A 20,066-nucleotide genomic window follows, 5' to 3' on the forward strand; every position below is an offset into this window, starting at 1 on the left:
TTAGTGTATGTGTTAATGTGTGTGTGTGAATGTGTGTGTGTGTGTGTGTTTATGTGTGTGCATGTTGAAGTGTGCGTGTTGAAGAGGAGGACGGGACAATTAAGAAGATGCAAAACACCCGGTAAGTGCTTTGTGTCTGGGCATTTTAAAAGGATCACACAGTAGGACAACACAACCGCAGGGCAGATGAGGCCGATAACCAACAGACGGCAGTGAACAACACATTAAAAGCCGTTAAAAATACACTCCGCTGTGTTTTCTCTCAGTACTCTCTCCCTTTGGCAGAGGAAGGCGCCGGGTCGTCCTAAAATAAGACAGCCGTGAATAGGCAGTTACAAAACATCTATTGTCTGGTCTCCCGCTGCGCTCCATTAAAATACTTCTGTTGGGAGGTTTACTAAAGTACGACCACTTTTGTCCCCGTGATGTACTGCGCACACGCGTTGCTATGTGTACTTGTGGTTTTGGTTGGAATAGAAAACACATACTGTAATCCTGAGTCAATAGTTGATTTTGGTCGAAATCTGAAATATGGTTGAAATGCATCGTCTATTGTTCCCAGTCGCTGAATTAGCACGTAAAAACACGTTACCATAGTGACTATCTTTCCTGATATAGACATGACTAAAGCAGTCATTCCTGTGGGATTTATTTCCCGCTCTGCAGGAGAACTCTCTTACCAATAAATTCCCCAATACAAAATGTGACCAAAATAATTGCCATAGATCACCCAACTCAAACAACAACAAACACCTGGGGTGCATTCCAAAGCGTTCTCCTACATTCCTTTGTGCTATTAGTCTTTAAGCTGCACCTCTAGTTGGCTAAGTGCTTCTTTTCCCCTTTGTCTGCCTCTTACTTAATATGCTTTTTTACGTTTGAATACAGTGTACTTGTTTGTTGTGTTTTATGTTAAGCGTCATGTTAAGTTTCTGAGTACCTAGAAAAAGCTAAGTGACAAAAATGTGTTCTGATCAACATTATTAGACTACTTAACATCGGAACGGCGGGTACCATGACAACTGAGGAGTACGTCTGGAGATTTTTGAGGTGTGGGCGGGCGCAATGGCTACAGATTATGGGACGACTATTGGAACACACCCCCGCCCCCCCCCCCTCTCCGGAGCTAAAACCAAACTCCCTGCACCTCACCTTGTGGTTCATGATCTTCCCGTAGGTCTCCACCAGGGACTCTGCGTAGAAGGGGGTCTCTCCGTACAGCATCTCGTACATGCAGACCCCCAGGGACCACCAGTCGCACTCGGGGCCGTACTTCCCCTTGCCGTCCTCCATGGCCTGCAGGATCTCTGGGGAGATGTAGTCCGGGGTCCCCACCGCCACCGAAGACTGCACCTGGAGCCCGGCACACAGGGAGAGCGTGTTAACACACACACACACACACACACACACACGACGCATAAGTCTATAATGTAGTACGATGTGGTAGAATGTGTCAATACACATGCACGTGAAAATAATCTGTATAGGTGTGTAATGTAGTTGTTTATCATTTAAAGGTCCCGTGACATGCCACCAGGTGTGCTGTGAGTAGCCGTTACAAGCCATTTTCTAAATCTGTCCCTTATGACATCACAGGTGGGCGTGTCCACCTAGATGTGTGCTGGATAGATCAGTCTACCAGCCTACCCAGTGGACTGTAGCAAACGTTGCTCATCTATCCGTCACACATCTAGGTGGACCTGTGATGTCATAAGGGGCAGATTCAAAAGCGGCTTTTAACGGCTAATCACACCACACCTGGTGGCATGTCATGGGACCTTTAATACAACTGTGTCAACACAAAGTATAATAAATAATGCATGTCATTTGGTTGCTTTTATCCAAACCTGAGTGCATACATTCTAAGCAACGGTGGTCCCAGTGGGAATCGAACACCTGATCTTGAAGGCATAGGGTTGAGATTGAACAACGCGTCACCAAGCTATTTCCCCATCGCAGCACTACTGGGATAATAAAGGGGAGGTAATCTTTCAGCAGATTCGGCCTGTACCCGCCAATTATTAATCTTTCTGTGATAAGCCAGAAAAGGCTAGTTATTTAGGGATATTAGTATGAGTTTGTTTGACCTATTCTTTATTTAGCCACTCAATATCAGGATGTGATTTGAATATCAGAAGAAAAGGGCTAGTTCTGGGGGGATATTAGCATAAGTTTGCTTGACCCATTTTCTATTTAGCCGCTCAATATCAGGAAGTGGTTTGAATACAGAAAGAAACATTAGCATCTTGACTATTTGCCAGTATGGATTCCTGGCCCTGAATGACTCAGCTGTTGTCATAATAAAAGATGTCTCTCATCGTTCACTTTTCCTCTGCTTCTCTTTGAAAGCTCTAATGCTGACGGAAAGTGACTCTAATGTTGTGGTTTGTGTTTTAGTGTTCGCTCCGAGAGGTCTGGCTGTGGTTAAGAGTCTGCTGGAACTGGGGGAGAATCCAAACATACCTCGCCAGGTACCCAGTGTGGGGGGGGGTACAGGAGGAAGAGCATGTGGTTTGGGTTGTGTGCTTTGGAGTAGAGGACACAATGTGTGCGTGTGTGCATGTGCATCTGGACGTGTGTGTGTGTGTGTGTGTGTGTGTGTGTGTGTGTGTGTGTGTGTGTGTGTGGGGGGGGGGGGGGGGGGGGGGGGGACCTGCAGGTGTGAATATGCAGGTGTAGCTGTGTCAACTTGAGAGCTCATGCATGTGTGTGTTGCGTGTGTGTGCGTGTGCGACTGTTGTATTTTCATCTGTGCAAGTGTGTCTCTGTGCACGTGTGTGTGCTCACCGTTCCGTCCTCCATCAGCTTGAGACAGGAGCCGAAGTCGGCCAGGCGGATGTGTCCGTTCATATCCATCAGGATGTTGTCAGGCTTGATATCCCTGTAGGAAGAGGAGCAGGAGGAGGAGGGGGATGAGGGAAGACGAAAAGGAGGTAGGAGAGGAGAGGTGGAGAGGTGAGGAGGGGAGAGAGAACGGGAAAGATGGAACGAGAGGAGGGAGAATAGAGGAGAGGGGAGGAGACAGGATAGGAGGGGGGAGATGAGGGGGAGAGAGGAGAGGAGGTATGGATAGAAGAGGTGGTGAGGGGAGGCGAGGAGAGGAAGGGGAGGGGACGGGGGAGAAGGAGAGAGGAGGGGGAGGAGAGGAGGAAGGAGATGAGATGGGAGGTAGAGAGACAGAACATGAGTGAGGAGGGCGAGAGCAGTGAGACAGGAGGGAAGAGTTGAGGAAGGAGAGAGAGAGAATAAAATAAATCCAATGGAGAGATCCAGACAGTAAAGAGATAAACATGGTGATAAAAAAGGTTTAAAAAAAAAAAAAAAGTGGAGAGAGAGAAAGCAGAATCAAGGAGGGGGAGGAAGGGGGGGGGGGGGAGTGAAGGAGACAGAGGAGACAAATTGAGTGTGCAGTCCTGAGAGAAGCAAGAGGATAGGACCAATGATAGATTCCTCCAAACGCAACAGCACCCAGGGGACTCCTTAAAACACAGGCGTGCACAGACAGGCGTTCATTACGCACACAAATACACACACACACACACACACACACACACACACACACCTCCCCCCGGTCGTAATGAAATGAAAAAGCAGCACCTGGGGAAATTTGGCTTCATTTCCTCATGTCATGTTTGTGTATAATAACTCACTGTAATAACACAAATATTTGATGCAATCAACTGTAATTTCCCCCAATTGTGCGCATTAGCCACATGACATTGTTGTTGCTGGAAATTAACCACAGCAAGGTACACACACAGACATCTCCTCCATCTTAAAAACAGACCAGATTGTTAAGTGTTTGTGTGTGTGTCTGTGTGTGTGTTTGTGTGTCTGTGTGTGTATGTGTTTGTCTGTGTGTGTCTGTGTTTCTGTGAGTGTGTATGTGTGTGTCTGTGAGTGTGTGTGTGTGTCTGTGTCTCTATGTGTGGCTGTGTTTCACCCTCAACCCTGCAATAGCCACAAAAGCCCATACAAAAGCCCTTCCAGTCGGTCATGACTGTTAATATCGTGAATCAGCGGAGAGATCACCTGAGCGGCGGTGACACTCATAACGTGGCTAACGTGACCTTTAGCGCCGTCAGACACGTCGGGACATCAGCGCTAATCCTCCCCCTCCCTCTGCTCTCCTCTACGGAGTGCGCTGCGCCAGACATACTCAAATAAACCCAGAGAAAAAGGACGGGTCCTACCGAATCCCCAAACTATTCCTCTCACCGAATACGCATGACTACCTGGCCAGATACAGCACAGCACAAATCTCTGAGATTTTTTATTTAAAACCGCTTTGACGTATTCCGTAGAAAGTCGGCCATTTTTTTACGTCAGCCCTGACCCCCTTTCCAACACGCGGATCAAATGGAAGGAATCGTGTGTGAGATTTGAATACGACAGCGTTTGTATGAATGCTAACCACTCAAACCCCCCCCCACCCCCCCCCCCCGCGACATTTTTTCCCTCCTTCCCTCCCCTCTCTCTCCCCCTCCTCCATGCAGTAACCGTAATTCAAAGTGCGGTGGGATCGCAGGCCAGAATAACTCCTAGGATCGACAGCGCTACAATTACCCAGCGCTTTCCTTGCTGTGGAAATTAAGATCCTCATGATGTCAGACAACAGGGAAGGAAGGAAGGGGGCATTAACATACATATATTTAAGAAAAAAAATAAAGGAACAATTGAACGATTGTTATATTAAATAACAAGGAGCATATCACAGCCATATAGTGGCTTAAATCAGACATTTATCAAGCTGCTAGCTAGATAAATAGGAGCTGAATGTACCAGAGCGACAGCATGCTTGGGGGGGGACTGGCACTGGGGGAGGGAGGGAGTCGGACCCCAGGGGGTACTAACAGGTGGCGTTTGACTGACAGGTGCTGGAGTGTATTGGACCACCTTACTTCAACTCTTTAGGTGGGCTTCTTGGTCTCCTGGCGGGGCATGGCCCACTCAGCAGGGGGCGGGTCCAAGGATAGGCAAATGAAGAGCAGGGAGGGGGGGGGGTTCCATGGTGACTTAATTGGTGTCTTTGTTTGCTTGATGTAGATAAGGAAGGGTGGTGTTTTTATTTATATTTATACTTTATATTGGCTTTTTATACTTTTATGGACAGGAGGATAAACAAATGAGTGGTTAAAGGTGAGACACAAAGACAGATAGAGCTGGCTACTATTTTTATTCCTCCTTCCTCATGTCCTGCATAAAAACATGACAGTGTAACACCCCCATCGCAGTGCAGCGATGTCACTGCACACACATCTACCTGGTAGCTGGACTTTGCTGTCCTGGGTACTTTAAAACACAAAAAAGAACACACACGACTTGAATACAACCAAACAGTTAATAAATATGGTGTTGCTGTTCAGTGCGTCAACACAGAAAGGCCCAGTGTGTAATAAAACAATAAACGTGCATCATGGCTAGTTCCTAGAAGCCTCTTTAAGTCACCATGATAGCCCTATAAAAATACATACTTAGCAGTGAATTTCGTTCGCACCACAGCAATTTAAGACCAGTGCGTTAGCTTAGCGGCACGGTTATCCTGGATATCTACCATGGGGAGCTAACATGGCTACCACAGCACGCACTGCAGTCTGTGTGCCGGTGTGCATGTGTGCATGTGTGCATGTGTGCATGTGTGCGTGTGTGTGTGTGTGCGTGTGTACACCAGCCAGACAGCTTTGTGAGGGTTGGAGGAGAGGAGGGCCACAGTTCTTGATAAACCATTTAGTACTCAGCCAGGTCCCTGAGCTGGTAATGAGCACAGATCAAACAAACAGGGCTGCTTCCAGCACTGCGACAAATAGCACAACTACTACGACCACAGCCAACACCGCAACCACTACCTCCACCACTGCCCCCCCTTGTGGTTTCCCTGACACTCCTTTCATAACCCTCTATTTGTATTTTTGAACAAATATTATTTTTCCAAGCAATTTGTTATTCTCAATTTTCTTTGCGTTTCTCCTTGGCCATTTATATAGCATTTATACATGTGTTCTTTCCTCTCTCTCTCTCTCTCTCTTTGTCGTCTCTTCTCTCCCACTTAGCATCGCCCTTCATCTCTCTCCCCTCCCTCCCTCTCTCTCTTTCACCTCTCTGTAATGATTAACCGTAGTCACTCGGGCCGCCAGTTCAATTCCTACAGCTCAGATGTGACTAGAAGGCAACCACTTTGAAGAAAAAAAAAAACACAACAGCATCATAACGCTATAGGCAAGGCCAGCTAGCCCTAAGCTACAAGGCTAAGCCGGGCTAGAGCAATGGCTAACCCAGGCTAAGCTAGGTAGCCGGGGCCAACTAGGCTACTGTGTCAGCGAGCCATCTCTGGTCTTAAGGAGCCGAGCGGGGGCCCAGAATAGAGCGCGCTAATCTGCCCTAAGACCGCCACTTCCATCTGGGAGACCCATCTGGAGAGCTAGCCACATGGACACACACGCACGCACGCATGACGCACAGACACAGACAGACATGCGCAAATACACACACATACACACTTAAGACAACCATTTCGGCATAGGTTTCAGCGTGTTTTATTTTTTATCAATTTTATCAAGGCTGAATCTAATGACCTTATCCACCTGGATCATCCTCCACAAAGCGGGAGACCAGAGAGGCAAGTGGACGATTAACTACAACATCACTTGCCGTGTGTGTGTGTGTGTGTGTGTGTGTGTGTGTGTGTGTGTGTGTGTGTGTGTGTGTGTGTGTGTGTGTGTGTGTGTGTGTGTGTCTTTGTTCGAATCTGCTGGCTGTGGCTACACCCACTGACGGGATCAATAACTCAACACATATGTCTCTTTTCACACACATCACTGCCCACTGACAAACACAAACACACACACTGTCTCACTCTCACACACACCTACATACACACCCACTGTCACACACTGAGCTGCCATGCAATCTACAGTAGAGAGAGATGCCCCCTGAAACAGATGTTACCTGTCAACAGCTTTACCACTCTCTCTCTCTCCCCCACTCTTTCATCAAACACACACAACAGTCCTCTTCCATCCCCCGACCCCTCATTACTCACTGACCCCCACACACACTGGTCACTCTCTGCCCACCCCCGATGTAATTTCTCCAAAAGTCTCTACCACAAAAGAAACACACACAGGGAGCAGACAGATGCCCTGATTCACTTCATGTCGAGTCGTCCTATTGAAACGTCTGGCATCCCCTACTGGAAGATGAGACACACAAACACACATAAACTATTTGTTACCAAGGGAAACCATACCATAGGATAAAAAATAAGTAGACATAAAAATACATAAAGGTAAATAAACTTATTCTCTGGCTTACCTAACAACCTCTACGTCATTAGATGGCCTATTTGTCAGAGTCTGTGTCTAAACGAATAGGCAGAATAGAGTGACTAGAGAGGTCTGCAAAGAATTCTGGGTATTGAACTGCCATCCAGTAGGAGAATGGGCTTTAAAAGGCCCCCTGGCTGAGCCATTCAGAGCCCTTATGGGTTGTGTGTGTTTGGTGTAAGGGGAAAGTCACCCGTGAACAGACCAGAGGTCTTCAAATTACAGGCTCAATTCATTTGTCCGTTGAGTCATGAGGGCTGGAAATACACCCCCGTCATCACACGTGGGCGAACACACACACAAACATATCATGGACACCACACACACATCTCAGAAAACTGCAATAGTCTAAACTCTGAAAAGGGTCCAGAATATATACACATCACACATGTATACACACACACACACACACACACACACACACACACACACACACACGGAAACTACCCTCTCTTGGGACTTGCAGGGTTTTCTCCACCCTTTCCAGGGAGCCAATCTCTCATTTCGTGCACAGTTTGGCGTGTGTGTGTATGTATGGGTTGGGAGTATGTGTGATTGTGGGTGTGTGTCAGCGTGCGAGAGGGGGATGGATGGAGACCACACCCCCACCCACACCCCTGTCAATACCCAGTCATTACAGTCCCCAAAGAGGTCCTCAAAGAGAAACATCACACACCCCCCATCCACCCCCCCGCCCCGCGCTACTGCCACTAACCCCCACCCACAGCCCCCAGACACCACCATACAATTAGTGGCTCAGCATCCCTGTCTCTCTGGCTGTTTCCCATGCTCTCTCTACTCTAGAAATATACATGCCTATCTATATCCGTATATAGTTCTCCCTTGCTCTCCCACAGTGCAAGTCTATGAATCTTATAGCCGGTCACATTTGATAGCCGGTCACATTTGAGGGGCGGTTGATGTAGCGGTTGTTGAGCTGAGAGACAATGACTGTAGGGGCGTTGAGGGGGCTATATGTTGGGGTACATACTTTATGTCTGTGTAAGATTTGTTTGGAAGGGCTAAAGCAATGACAGGCCACAGCCGTACATAAGAGAGTTATAGTTATATGGTGAAGATAACCCACTTCCCCTACAATAGAACTCTTTCATAAGCAAACACACCTTACTCTACAACCCTTTAGATCTTGCGTCATTCCAACACACACACACATACACACACACACACACATCAACAAACAAAACAGACACACACTGTCTTACCGATGGCTATATTGTAGTTGGTTGAGATTGTTAACAGCCACCACACAGCCCCCCCTACACCTACACACACACACACACACACACACACACTCACCTGTGGACGTAGTGCAGCTGGTGCACAGAGTCGATGGCCAGCACCATCTCTGCCAGGTAGAAGCGGGCCATTTCCTCCGGCAGCCGGTCCTCAAACTTACTGAGCAGGGTCAGCAGGTCCCCACCCACGTAGTAGTCCATCACCAGGTACTAGAGACAGACACGGGGGAACGCAGATAGTTCATTTATTTATTGATTTAGAAAAGGACAGTGCACATGAATCTACATTCCTGTAAATGTGCCAGTGTTAGCCAGCAGGCTAATTATCAACTGCATTCTTTACATGACGCCACTTGGTACAGGTTGGCAGCGTGGGTGTCCCTTTACAATGATGATAAGGGATAGAGAAACAAGAGAGGAACACACACCCCAGAGAGGCAGAGAGGCAGGAACATCACCTTCATCCCGCCTATCCTTCAGCCCCACGCTCACTCTCCCAACCCCTTTCATTCCCGCTTATCACAGTGTGTATTACCCAAGTAATGTACTGTACGGTCTCCCCACAATGTAAGCAAGAAATAAAACCTCTCCCCCTTTTCGTGAGCATTGCAATGGCTCCTATAAATAGCCGTGTGCGAGGTCTAGTGGAAGCATGTTTTTCTAAAGCCCGAGGGGGAGGCCAGCACTAGGCGGCCATTTGTTGTTCTAGAATGTTAGAAATGGAATGACAGGAACCCCCGGAATCCCCCCCCCCCCCATGACCATGGGTTCATATAGAGGAGGGGGAGGGGACTGTCCTCAATGACGGCCGGCAGCAGCCAATCAAAGTGGGGCAGGCGTGTCTCTCGGCCAACAAGCTTGCTTTGTGTGTCCTTTCTTTGCCCTTAAGGATGATTGAGTAAATTTTGGAAGAAAGGAGTTTATTTTGGGGAGGAAATTCAATGGAAATGTCCCAGTATTCTGTATTGGAAGGTATTTGCAACAAGGGGTTCTCGCCAGGGTTCTTTGAGGTAGAGAACCCTTTTCCAGTTCGATGATATATTGTTTCTCTACAGTGTGTTATGTGTGCTCTGGCGGTCGGTATTCGGTGGGCTGCGGGGGTTGAGCCGGGCAGAGAGGACTGGAGATGCGTGAAAGTGTGTGGAGGTTAGATACGGCTCATTTATGGCCAGTTGACATTCCTCACAAAGTGTTTGGCTGCGGACACTGTGGGCCATCTCAGCCACCGTAGCCTCTCATGTTCACAGCATCTATTCATCTCTCTCATTTGCTCAGTTTCTCTCTCTCTCTCTCTCTCTCTCTCTCTCTCTCAACCCTCCAAAACACACCAGGTTGTTGTCATCCTGGAAGGCATAGTGCAGGGTGGTGATCCACTGGCTGTTCCCATTCACCAGCACGTCCCGCTCCTCCCGAAAACACGCCGTCTGGGGAGGGGACCGACATGTCAACGTGTCAGAATCACGATAAACACACGGAAACATGTCAAACACGTACGTGTGTGTGTGTGTGTGTGTGTGTGTGTGTGTGTGTGTGTGTGTGTGTGTGTGTGTGTGTGTGTGTGTGTGTGTGTGTGTGTGTGTACGTGCGTGCGTGTGATGGGCAGAGGCAGGGAAATACGGAATTTCAGATGTGTACAGTAGACTGGACATTGTCTGGGGTTTTGAATATGCAAACATGCCAACATAGCTTGCAGTAAGTGCTGGCAATATGTTGGTATACTAATAATATACTAGCCCTAGTATAGCATAGTTTAAGCTCAAGAATATCATATCATGTAAAATATGATATGACCACATGGATTATAATGGTTTGACTCATTTAAAAATACCAATATCGATGACACACAAGGACACTCAGCTGAGTACTGCATGATCAGGATCAATGAAAGAGGACTCAAAGCCCAAGGGACCAGTGGAGGTCAATAGGAAAAGCATCCATCTGTAGTGACATTTGTCTCAGCCAGTAGGAGCCAGCCGCTGATCGGAGGGGGCAGGGTTATTGATCGGTTGGCCTTTCTCTTGATCGTCAATAGATAAAAATCAATCATTCTTACGCCAGGGTAGATGACCCTCAGACAAACAAGACAAACATCTAACTTTTTGCCAATTTGCCGCGTGTTCAGTAACTCACATAAAACAACGAGGGGTTTAATTTTCCTATGAATGTTCAATGAAAACAAACAATCCGGTCATTTGGCAGGATACACCACAAGCTTTTTCGGCCAAACTATGTCCTGCGTGGGAAAAACAGAACCAGATGGGATCTGCTCATTTCATAGGATTGGGATAGGCTTTTCTTGTTCACTGTCACTGGGCTTAAAACGTAAAAATAATGTATACATCTCGAATGAAAATATACGTCAGCCCTTCCCTCCGTCATTGAAAAAGACTGGTCCACCATAGACTAATGATTTGACTCATTCGTCGAAGGCTAAGTAAACCAGCATTTTTAAACAGGAGAACTTCCGCCTACGAATTTTAACATTCCATCGTGGTCAATACCCACATCACACTCTTTCGGGATAGGGTGAGCAGCCCATAGAAAACTGCCAATCTGGAAAACTGTTTGTTGGAGGAAGTGGCAGACATGTTGTGCTTCACAGATCATTTCCCATTTGATACCGACTGGTGCTGTTTACTGGTTAGGTCGGCGTTCCGCACGGCGCTCACCTCAGCCCTTTTCAACATCTCCCACTTGTTGAGGATCTTCATGGCAAACACCTTGTCTGCATTCTTCACCTTCACCACGGCAACCTAGACCGGCAAGGAGAGAGAGCGAGAGAGAGAAAGAGGAGATAGAAACATGTGTTTTAACTGCATCGCGTGAATTCAAGGCTGTTCCTTGTTCTGACAGACGCAGGTTATATTGGACTGCCTGTAGTCCTGCATGTCTTTTAAAGGGTAACCCTAGGAGTGCAAAAATGACAACATAGAAGGTACGATACCGTTTGCGTTACATTTTCTCCATGTATGGGCGTAAACGAAGGAGAAAACAGGGTCTTGGAAGTGATCATGGACGATTAGAAATGGAGCTGCTGTCTGACTGATGGGCGCGCACGTACACACACACACACACACACCTAAATTGATCCTTTCAACCATCAACATTTGAAGGCGGATATATTAAAGATAGTCATGTATCTGCTGTGGCAACGGAACTGATTCTACTGTTTCAGAGGACATGCCTGTCAACCTCAAACCGCCCCCCTCTGAATGCCGACTAGCTAATCACGCATTTTTCATCTGAAAAACATTCTTGAAGGTATATTCTTTGTATATACGTCAATAAGAAGAACGCAAAAGGTACAAATATGGACTCACACACACAGACAAACAAAAAGAAGACCACATCATTGTATCTCACTGGGTCAAAAGTGTGAAACGAAATAATCAATAACCTTGACACTGAAAATATGAATAGACAATATGCACACACACACACACACACACACACACGCGTGCATGTGGACACTAGGCGTCCATGCAGGCTGCATGAGTCTGCAGTCTATTAAATGAGCCAGGAAATGCTGCTAATGCAATACAATGATAACATTCCTGCACTGTTTGGATTTCCCCCGTCTTCCCTCTGCAGAGGAGAGGTGGACCCCGTAATGGGGAGGAGGAGAAAAGAGGAGGAGAGGGGATTCGGAGCAGACTGTTCTTGGCAGCGACCTGTTGTTTGTGTGTCTCTATCTTTCCTCTACTCGTTCTCCACCTCATCTCTCCGTCGACGTTGCTCCTCTCTGGGAATCCAACCATGGTCCCCAAAACGTATATAAACGAGCTGGGTTCTGTGAAGCAAATTCATAAATTCTCTCAACAACTTTGATCCGACTCGCTTTAACCGATTATTGTCACAAGCGAGGTCCGATGCTGTTTTTTTTTTAATGCACATTAAAATTGGATGAATGGATTTATTCCCGTCATGCGGTAATAATGCATGACGGGAAAGAGTCCGGGCTAATCTGGCCATCTCTGCAGCTGGGCCAGACCACCGGGCACACCCTGGCAGCGTCAGGTTCTGGAGAACCAACAAACGTATGCGTTGCCCACAAATGAACTCACGGTCTGATGCCAGCCATTGTTCCCTAACCCTTACCCTCAAACTCTCGGCGGTTCCAAAAAGACTCCCTGTTGCGACACAAGGAGCAGCCAATAAAATATCTCTGTTAAGCGTTGTTCTGCTTCATTTCTCCTGGGTCTCATCTGGTCACTGGACTCCATTAAGAGAAATCATGAAGTAGAAACAGAGATGCTAACATTGAAATTTGAATTGCTAACAGATAGTTGCTGACCCTTTCACAGTCAAATGGCAGCACAACAGGGAATGCTCAGAGCTAACCCATGCAAATTCCCTAATTAATATAGGGCAGCAGTCACAACACAGACTGGTTCGCTAGCAGGGTTTCGTATTACCACAGTGCAGCCCTGGGAGTCGGTATACTACATGCAAATACTGGCACACAAACACAATGAAGCCACAGTGTGTGCTCCTCGTGAGGGCATCTCTGAATGGACTTGGGAGGATCTGTAAGAAATAATTATAAGTTTCAAAAATAATTATGTATGAAGAACAGGTTATTTTGCAAGCGGCCACTCAGTAGAATACACAGAACTGGTACTCATTCAGTAATGTTTTTGTTCAATTATTTAATTTGGTCTCATCTGCATTAACAAATAAGATCATCTCTCCCTCTCTCCCTCTCCCTCTCTCTCGCTCTCCCCCTCCCTCTCTCTCTCTGCCAGTGAGCAAAGGGCCAGACCTCATCAGAGGGCTGCAGGTATTTGACACTGAGGGTTAAAACATGGAGGCCCTGTGGCGAGGTTAATCCATGTAACCCAGAGCTCCAGTAAAACCTGCGCCAGGCTGGGAGGAGGGGCCCGAGTCACTGGGCACCTGGCCAAAGGGGTGTGGGTTGTGGGTGGTGGGTGGGTGGGTTCGGCCCCCGTGCAGTATGTGCATGTGTGTTTGTTGATTTTACAATATTGTATGTATTTATTTGTACACAGTATATATGTGTTTTGATTGAGAGTATGCGTGTGTGTGTGTGTGTGTGTGTGTGTGTGTGTGTGTGTGTGTGTGTGTGTGTGTGTGTATTTTGAATGTGAATGTGAGTGTTTGTGTGTGTGTTTCTAATCTAATGTTGTGTACATTTGCTATTGCACTATATTTATATCTTGTGCGCACTACACAGCACTTGATCTGCACATTGTATTACTCTGTATGTATGTGAGTGTGCATTGGTACACTACCAGAGTGTTTGTGTGTTGCCATGTAATTCTATCTGCACGTCAGCCGTTTGTGTATGCATAAAATCTACACAGTCTCTGTGAGGTGCAGTTTTTCCGCCACATCCCATAATAGCAAACACACACACACACACACAGACACACACACACACACACACTGAATAGACTACAACACGTTCTGCGGACCACTTGAATTCTATATTTTCTCTTCCAGGATCAAGTAACGGTGACATTACCACAGAAATGCCACAGTAGCATTCAGCCCACAGTGGCTGCTGACTCCTACGACACCACCAGCTTTACAGTAAATATGACATTTACTCGGAAAGGACTTTTCTACAAGAAGTAAAGTGGTTGAAGAACACATACAACAGCTTATAAAATAGAAAAGGCCGCCTCAACCGCCCAAACAGCTGTCAGAGAGGACATCAAGCTGACTTCGTTGTTCTAGATTTTACAAGTTTTCCGCGTTTACGATGTACTCGCTGGATGCAGCTGGAACGTATGAAACAGGCTTATATATTATAGGGTTGGTTGCCAATGCTCCACCATATTGAGAGGACTCAAGAGAGCTGTAGTACTTTAAAATCCTAATTTTTAAAGTACTTTTTAAAGTAAACTACTAAACAATTGCTTAATCATTACTTCCAACAAAAAAACTAACATTCCGGTGCTTCTATGCTTCGAAAATCGAGGCATACATGTTTTGATGATTATAAATATAACCGCAAGAGCTGATTAAAGGGGTCCGAGCAAAATTAAAAGTCAAGAACACACTAATGGAAGATATATGAATATAACATAATTGTCATATTTAAGGAAAGATGTTCCACTTATAAACCTGAACGGCAGCCTCATTCACATGGTCAAAATGTCTATTGATAAGCACAAAACATCCAGAAAACTCCAAGCACACATTTCTTAAGTGAATTAAGGGCTTTCTTCAAAGCATACACCTGAAAAATCTTTGAAATTCTGGGGAAATTAAACATTTGTAGTCAAGAACACTAACGGAAGAAATATAAATATGAGTTAATTATGAAGGAAAAATGGTTGACGAAGAAGTTCGCCTTAATGCCAAACTGTGTCTTAACAGTCCGATTCTTGTAAACTAATGAGCTGGAATGTTGATTGCCTGATCAATTTCAGGTGCTGTTCAATGTTGTGTTTCTTAAATGAGTGTTCAGCTTGTTCAGCTGAATCAGGATTCGAACTCTCAACCTAAGGATCACCAGTACAAAGCAATATCCCGTTGAGCCACTGACATTCCTGAACTGCATGAAGCCTCATTCACAGGGTGAAAATGTCGATTGATAAGCACACAGCATCAAGAAAACTCCAAGCACACATTTCATAGGAGAATTAAGGGCTTTCTTAAAAGAGTACAGATCTGTAAATTTGCACTGTTAATGGTATCCACCTAATGATAGCCGTATGGTAGTTATACAATAACAAAATGGTCATATAGGAAAAATGGGTTGAGACTGTGGACGTTTGGCTTTTCTATGAAATTGTGCGAAAAGTTAACTTTTTTAGAGCAGAAGACCAGGGTGAAAAAGATGATTCTGATTTTAGAAATTAATATGATGAAAGAACTTTGAGTCCAGGTCAATCTTGTAAGGAGAAATAAGGCTAGTTCATATTTTTTTTAAATAGCGCCACCTTTGGGTGCAGTACCATAATTTGGGTTTCTGGGTAGTGGGGGTATTGCTATCCACCTAATAATAGTCGTATGTTTTTTTATACAATAACAAAATGGTCATAAGAAAAATGGGCTAACTGCTCCAACTTTATTGGCCAATATTTCTCAAATGGAACTAAATAAAACAAATTCTGTTTGATGGTTTTTGTGAGGCTTGGTCTAAAGATTTTATGTGAAGATTTTGGGGAATTTTTGATTATTTTTGTAGCCTGGGTGAAAAAGATGCATCTGATTCTAGAGATTAATATTATGAAAGAATTTTGAGTCCAGGTCAATCTGGTGAGGAGAAATAAGCCTAATTCTGGATTTTTTACAATAGCGCCACCTTTGGGTGCAGTACCACAGTTTTGGGTTCATGGGTAGTGGGGGGTATTGGTAACCATACCTGAATATTTCAATAGTTTTCGACTTACGGTATAGGCTGCAGTATGAATTTTACAGAATTTGAGGGGGAAAAATAGTTACAGTAACAATAGGGGACCCCTAATAAAAACAAAAGTGCTTTGATTTGATTAATTCTCTGAACAATCAAGTGTCAATTGTTATTTCCAGGGTACGGACCAAATTCTACCACTCATGAAAAAGAGAAAAACAACCTTAATAAGTATAATACACTAAATACATTACACAACAATAGTGTGTAGTTGGGGACGCAGTGCTGGGTGCTGGGTGACTGACAACCACCTCTGTTGCTACCTGTTGCTCCTGCATTCCCAAACCATGACATCACTCCACGAGACCATGGGACTAGGGATTTCCGAAAGAAAGACGGAGAGAAAAAAAAAGAGAACAAACGAACAATAGAGCTAAATGATCCTGTCAGAAGGTTTTTGTTCTCAGTGTGGGGCACCTTCCCGCAGGAGAAAGCCAAACACCATTTAATACGGTAACATGTAAAGAGGAAGAAATAAACATTCACATTCAAGTGGAGGTGAGGACTTTCATGGCACATGTCTTTAGGTATTTAGGTAGATATCTTACTTGTCTGAAAATAACTTTCAAAACATTTTTCCGGCAAACTTTCCAGTGACCTTCATTGGTAGACTGGAACCATAGTGCTCAATGACTTGAAAAACCCTCAGATAAAAAACAACACAGTAACAGGAAGGGCATTACCTCTCCAAAGGCTCCTCGTCCAATCACCTTGAGGATCTCGAAGTCCTCCTTGTGCAACCTCATCTGCTTCACCTTGGAGGTGAAGGGTCGCGCTGCAGGGAGAGAGAGAGAGAGAGACGGTTAGAGATGCCAACAGTTCTCATCCAGACCAGAGGAGAAACCTATAAGGGGCTACCATGAAGACAATCCGACCGCAAAGCCAGATTAGTTCAGCAAAAAAGACGGCAAAAGAAAATATAGGCTAGAATAAAAAGTACGATGGGAGAGAAGGACGTTTATGTTCGAGTAAAGGATTGCAACGAAAGCAATCGTTTGAGACATACTTAGTCTTCATTGACCCTTTTTTTTTTCTTAATCACAATATCTTTGTGATAAGTGCCCTCTAGCAGTCTAGCAAGATTTATTCAGGCGGTCGTTAAAATGTTAGTCTAGTGTTTCCATGTTGGCCTTTCCTGAAAAACAACTTCTCCTTATCAAGAGATTAATGTTGGGAGATGACTGAGGGCTCGTTCATTTTATGGTTTGGGTTTTTCTCGGTGGATTGCTCACAAAAGAAACCACAAGCGGTCAGGGCCTGGTTTCCTGCCTTTTTTACCCACCCAGGACCCCCTGCTTTACCTCTGGTGGCCATAATGGGACAAAAGGGATTTATATATTTTTTTTATGAGAGAGCGAGAGTAAGCAAAACCTTGATCTATAACAGTCTCGCTACACAGGATGCAGGGAATGCAGATTAATTATTGTTATCACCATGGATACAACACAGAGAGAAGGACTTGGGAGGGAGGGAGTAGAGGGGTGAGGTGGAGAGGAGGAAGGGAGGGTGAGGGTGAAGACGAGGGGTTGAGGGCGCTCCCAGATCCCCACCTACAGCCAACAACAAAGTCAGCATTTCCCTCATTTGTGAGGGAGGGCAATTCAACCACTTCCTGGTTTCCGTGATCCCAGCATGCCTAGCGTGACCTCGATTGGCCGGCAGTGGGGGTCCGTTGGCTACACTGGCACCCCGTTTGTCCTGATACTTAGAAGAAGGAACGTGGTGAAGAACGCAGGCGTTCAGGTGTACGACGTTGCTCTTTAAGTTAGGAGATTCCTTCCGACACCACTGACGGCTGTACAGTACAAGGTCTTTCATAAAAGGGATTAGTCTAGACTTATATTAATAGCCTTCAGACAAGCTGGCCCATATGCATACTCACACACACACAGCACGCACAGTGTGTCAGCTTTACATGGCCTCTGATTAACAAAAGGAGTATTCTCTGCCTAACATCTGTTATGCACATTCACGCAGCATGGCGTTGGTGTACGCGTGTGTATGTGTGTGATCGTGTGTGTATGCGTGTGATCGTGTGTGTATGTACGTTCGTGTGGTGGTGGTGGTAAATTGACAGGCGGCCAATAGCTGGCACCCATAGCCCATTTCTGCTATCCCTCATCAGCCAATCATCGCCAGAACTTGTCTGGTTGCCATGACTCCACAGAATATCCCGGTGCTGTGTAGGAAAGATACTTTTCCCGCCGTGGAGACGGAAATGCCTGCTGATATAAAACAAACAGGCTACTCAGAACTCAACACTCTCTCCCACACACGCTGGGCTGAGCAAACCTTAAATGATCTTTCTCACACACTCACACACACACACACACACACACGCACACACACACACACACACAGTGCCTCTCTCAAACTTTAAACAGATATACATCTGTTCCGGTATGCGCTCAATGCATTGTAGTGCTTATTTTTCCACTATTTATTTTAGTCCTCTTCAGCTCCCATAGCTTAAGATTCACAGCACCAACAGGCCTGAACGATTAAAGATAAAATATAAATGCATGAGGCAGCAATAAATAAGTGGCAGACATAAACACCAGGTCTGCAGCCTGGCCTCATTTAAGCTTCCAAAGAACAATGGTGCCATTGAATAAAAAAGTTGTTAATATGCTAAACATGTGTAGGGGGAAATCTAGAGGTAACAAAACAACAGACAGCACAAATTATACATCGTCTGAAGATGCCCCTGCCCCCACCATCAGCGTTCACGAGGACCAGCGGCCAATAGCTAAACGTTACTCTGGGGAACCTTTCCCTATAGTCAGCAAAGAACCCCATCAACACCACATCAACTCTACAAGGGTCGCCACATCTGATATTACCATTAGGTCATTCTGTTTTATATACAGCATGGATAGAGATGAGACATGGAGAGACTGCACTGCATCTTTGAGAAAGATGCTGTAAATCAACCACCAACTGTATTCCAAATGTGCTCCTTGGTCACTTGCTTTGGATAAAAGTGTCTGCTATGACGAAATAGTAAATCGTTTAGCGTTACGAACTCAGACCTAAATATATAGAATAGATGCATCATACTTCTTTCAAATGCAATATGTCACAAAGTACATCTGTCTGTTTGCACATGCTAATGCTACTTTGTCGTTAGCCAGCAAGCTATGCTAATATTATCTTGCAGAGTAGGGAATTTAAAAGTAGGGAATATTAGCTTTTTGAACCTTTCTCAGAAAGGTCTCCTTTTGTTCCTGGCAGAAGCTCTTGGCCACCGTTAAAAGACAACTTCGGCCAAAAGAACACTCAAGAGTACCAAACAAGAAGGCCGGTAAGTATTTTTCTAGAGGGCAAAACTACGGGAAATGTTCTTTCTAAAAGTACACGAATAAGCGGCCTTTTGTTTTTGTTTGGTTTTAAGACATTATAGCAGCCAAATCTAATACGTTTTCAACCTCAACAAAGTATTTGATTCGCTGTGCTTGCAAAACCTTGTTTTTCATGTCAAAGCTCACTTTTGGCCTCTCATTGATCTCGGTTATTGTGAACTCTTCTACGTTTTGTTAACAATTGACAGCAATGTCTCCCTGAGAAGACTTTACACTCAGAGGCCATTCACCTCATCAGAAGCCTCACACGGGAAGCCTTTATATCGTACGATAAGGGTTACTGATGCATATGGCTCACGCATGTTTGCCAAAAAAAAATTCCTTAATGCAAAACGCAGTGCTCACACATAAACCCATGCTCCCTTGAGTGCACTTCTCACGAGGATCAGAAGCAGCTCATGTCCTGCGACATTCATTGTTATGTACCACACACACACAGAAAAAAACTTGTGTTAGAGTGCTTATCTTGATGGTCCATCAAAATACACTTGCTTGGACCAAACATGGCAACGGTTGCCATGGCAAGGTGTGTCACTGCTTTTGAGAAACTGTGCTGAAGGGGTGTGTGTGTGTGTGTGTGTGTGTGTGTGTGTGTGTGTGTGTGTGTGTGTGTGTGTGTGTGTGTGTGTGTGTGTGTGTGTGTGTGTGTGTGATGACAACAGCTGCCAAGCCATGATGACATGCCAGTCATACCAAACTCTGACGTACACAGACACACACACAACTCACACACACAAACCGT

At 45.4% G+C, this 20,066-nt stretch overlaps 1 protein-coding gene across 2 annotated transcripts in view; it reads right to left on the bottom strand.

Moving 5' to 3' along the window:
- Positions 1-20,066, bottom strand: part of cdc42bpab (CDC42 binding protein kinase alpha (DMPK-like) b) — a 76,091-nt gene that overhangs the window by 35,757 nt on the left and 20,268 nt on the right. For both annotated transcript variants that reach the window (XM_079753709.1, XM_079753708.1), the window contains exons 2-7: positions 16,646-16,737; positions 11,248-11,331; positions 9,907-10,002; positions 8,640-8,788; positions 2,788-2,881; positions 1,153-1,353 (exon numbers count right to left, since the gene is read on the bottom strand). In XM_079753709.1, the coding sequence (XP_079609835.1) occupies positions 1,153-1,353; positions 2,788-2,881; positions 8,640-8,788; positions 9,907-10,002; positions 11,248-11,331; positions 16,646-16,737 (716 nt within the window). The remainder of the gene's footprint in view (positions 1-1,152; positions 1,354-2,787; positions 2,882-8,639; positions 8,789-9,906; positions 10,003-11,247; positions 11,332-16,645; positions 16,738-20,066) is intronic.

Source organism: Pollachius pollachius, assembly GCF_949987615.1.
Source record: "Pollachius pollachius genome assembly, chromosome: 16".
In the NCBI taxonomy this organism is placed as follows: domain Eukaryota; kingdom Metazoa; phylum Chordata; class Actinopteri; order Gadiformes; family Gadidae; genus Pollachius; species Pollachius pollachius.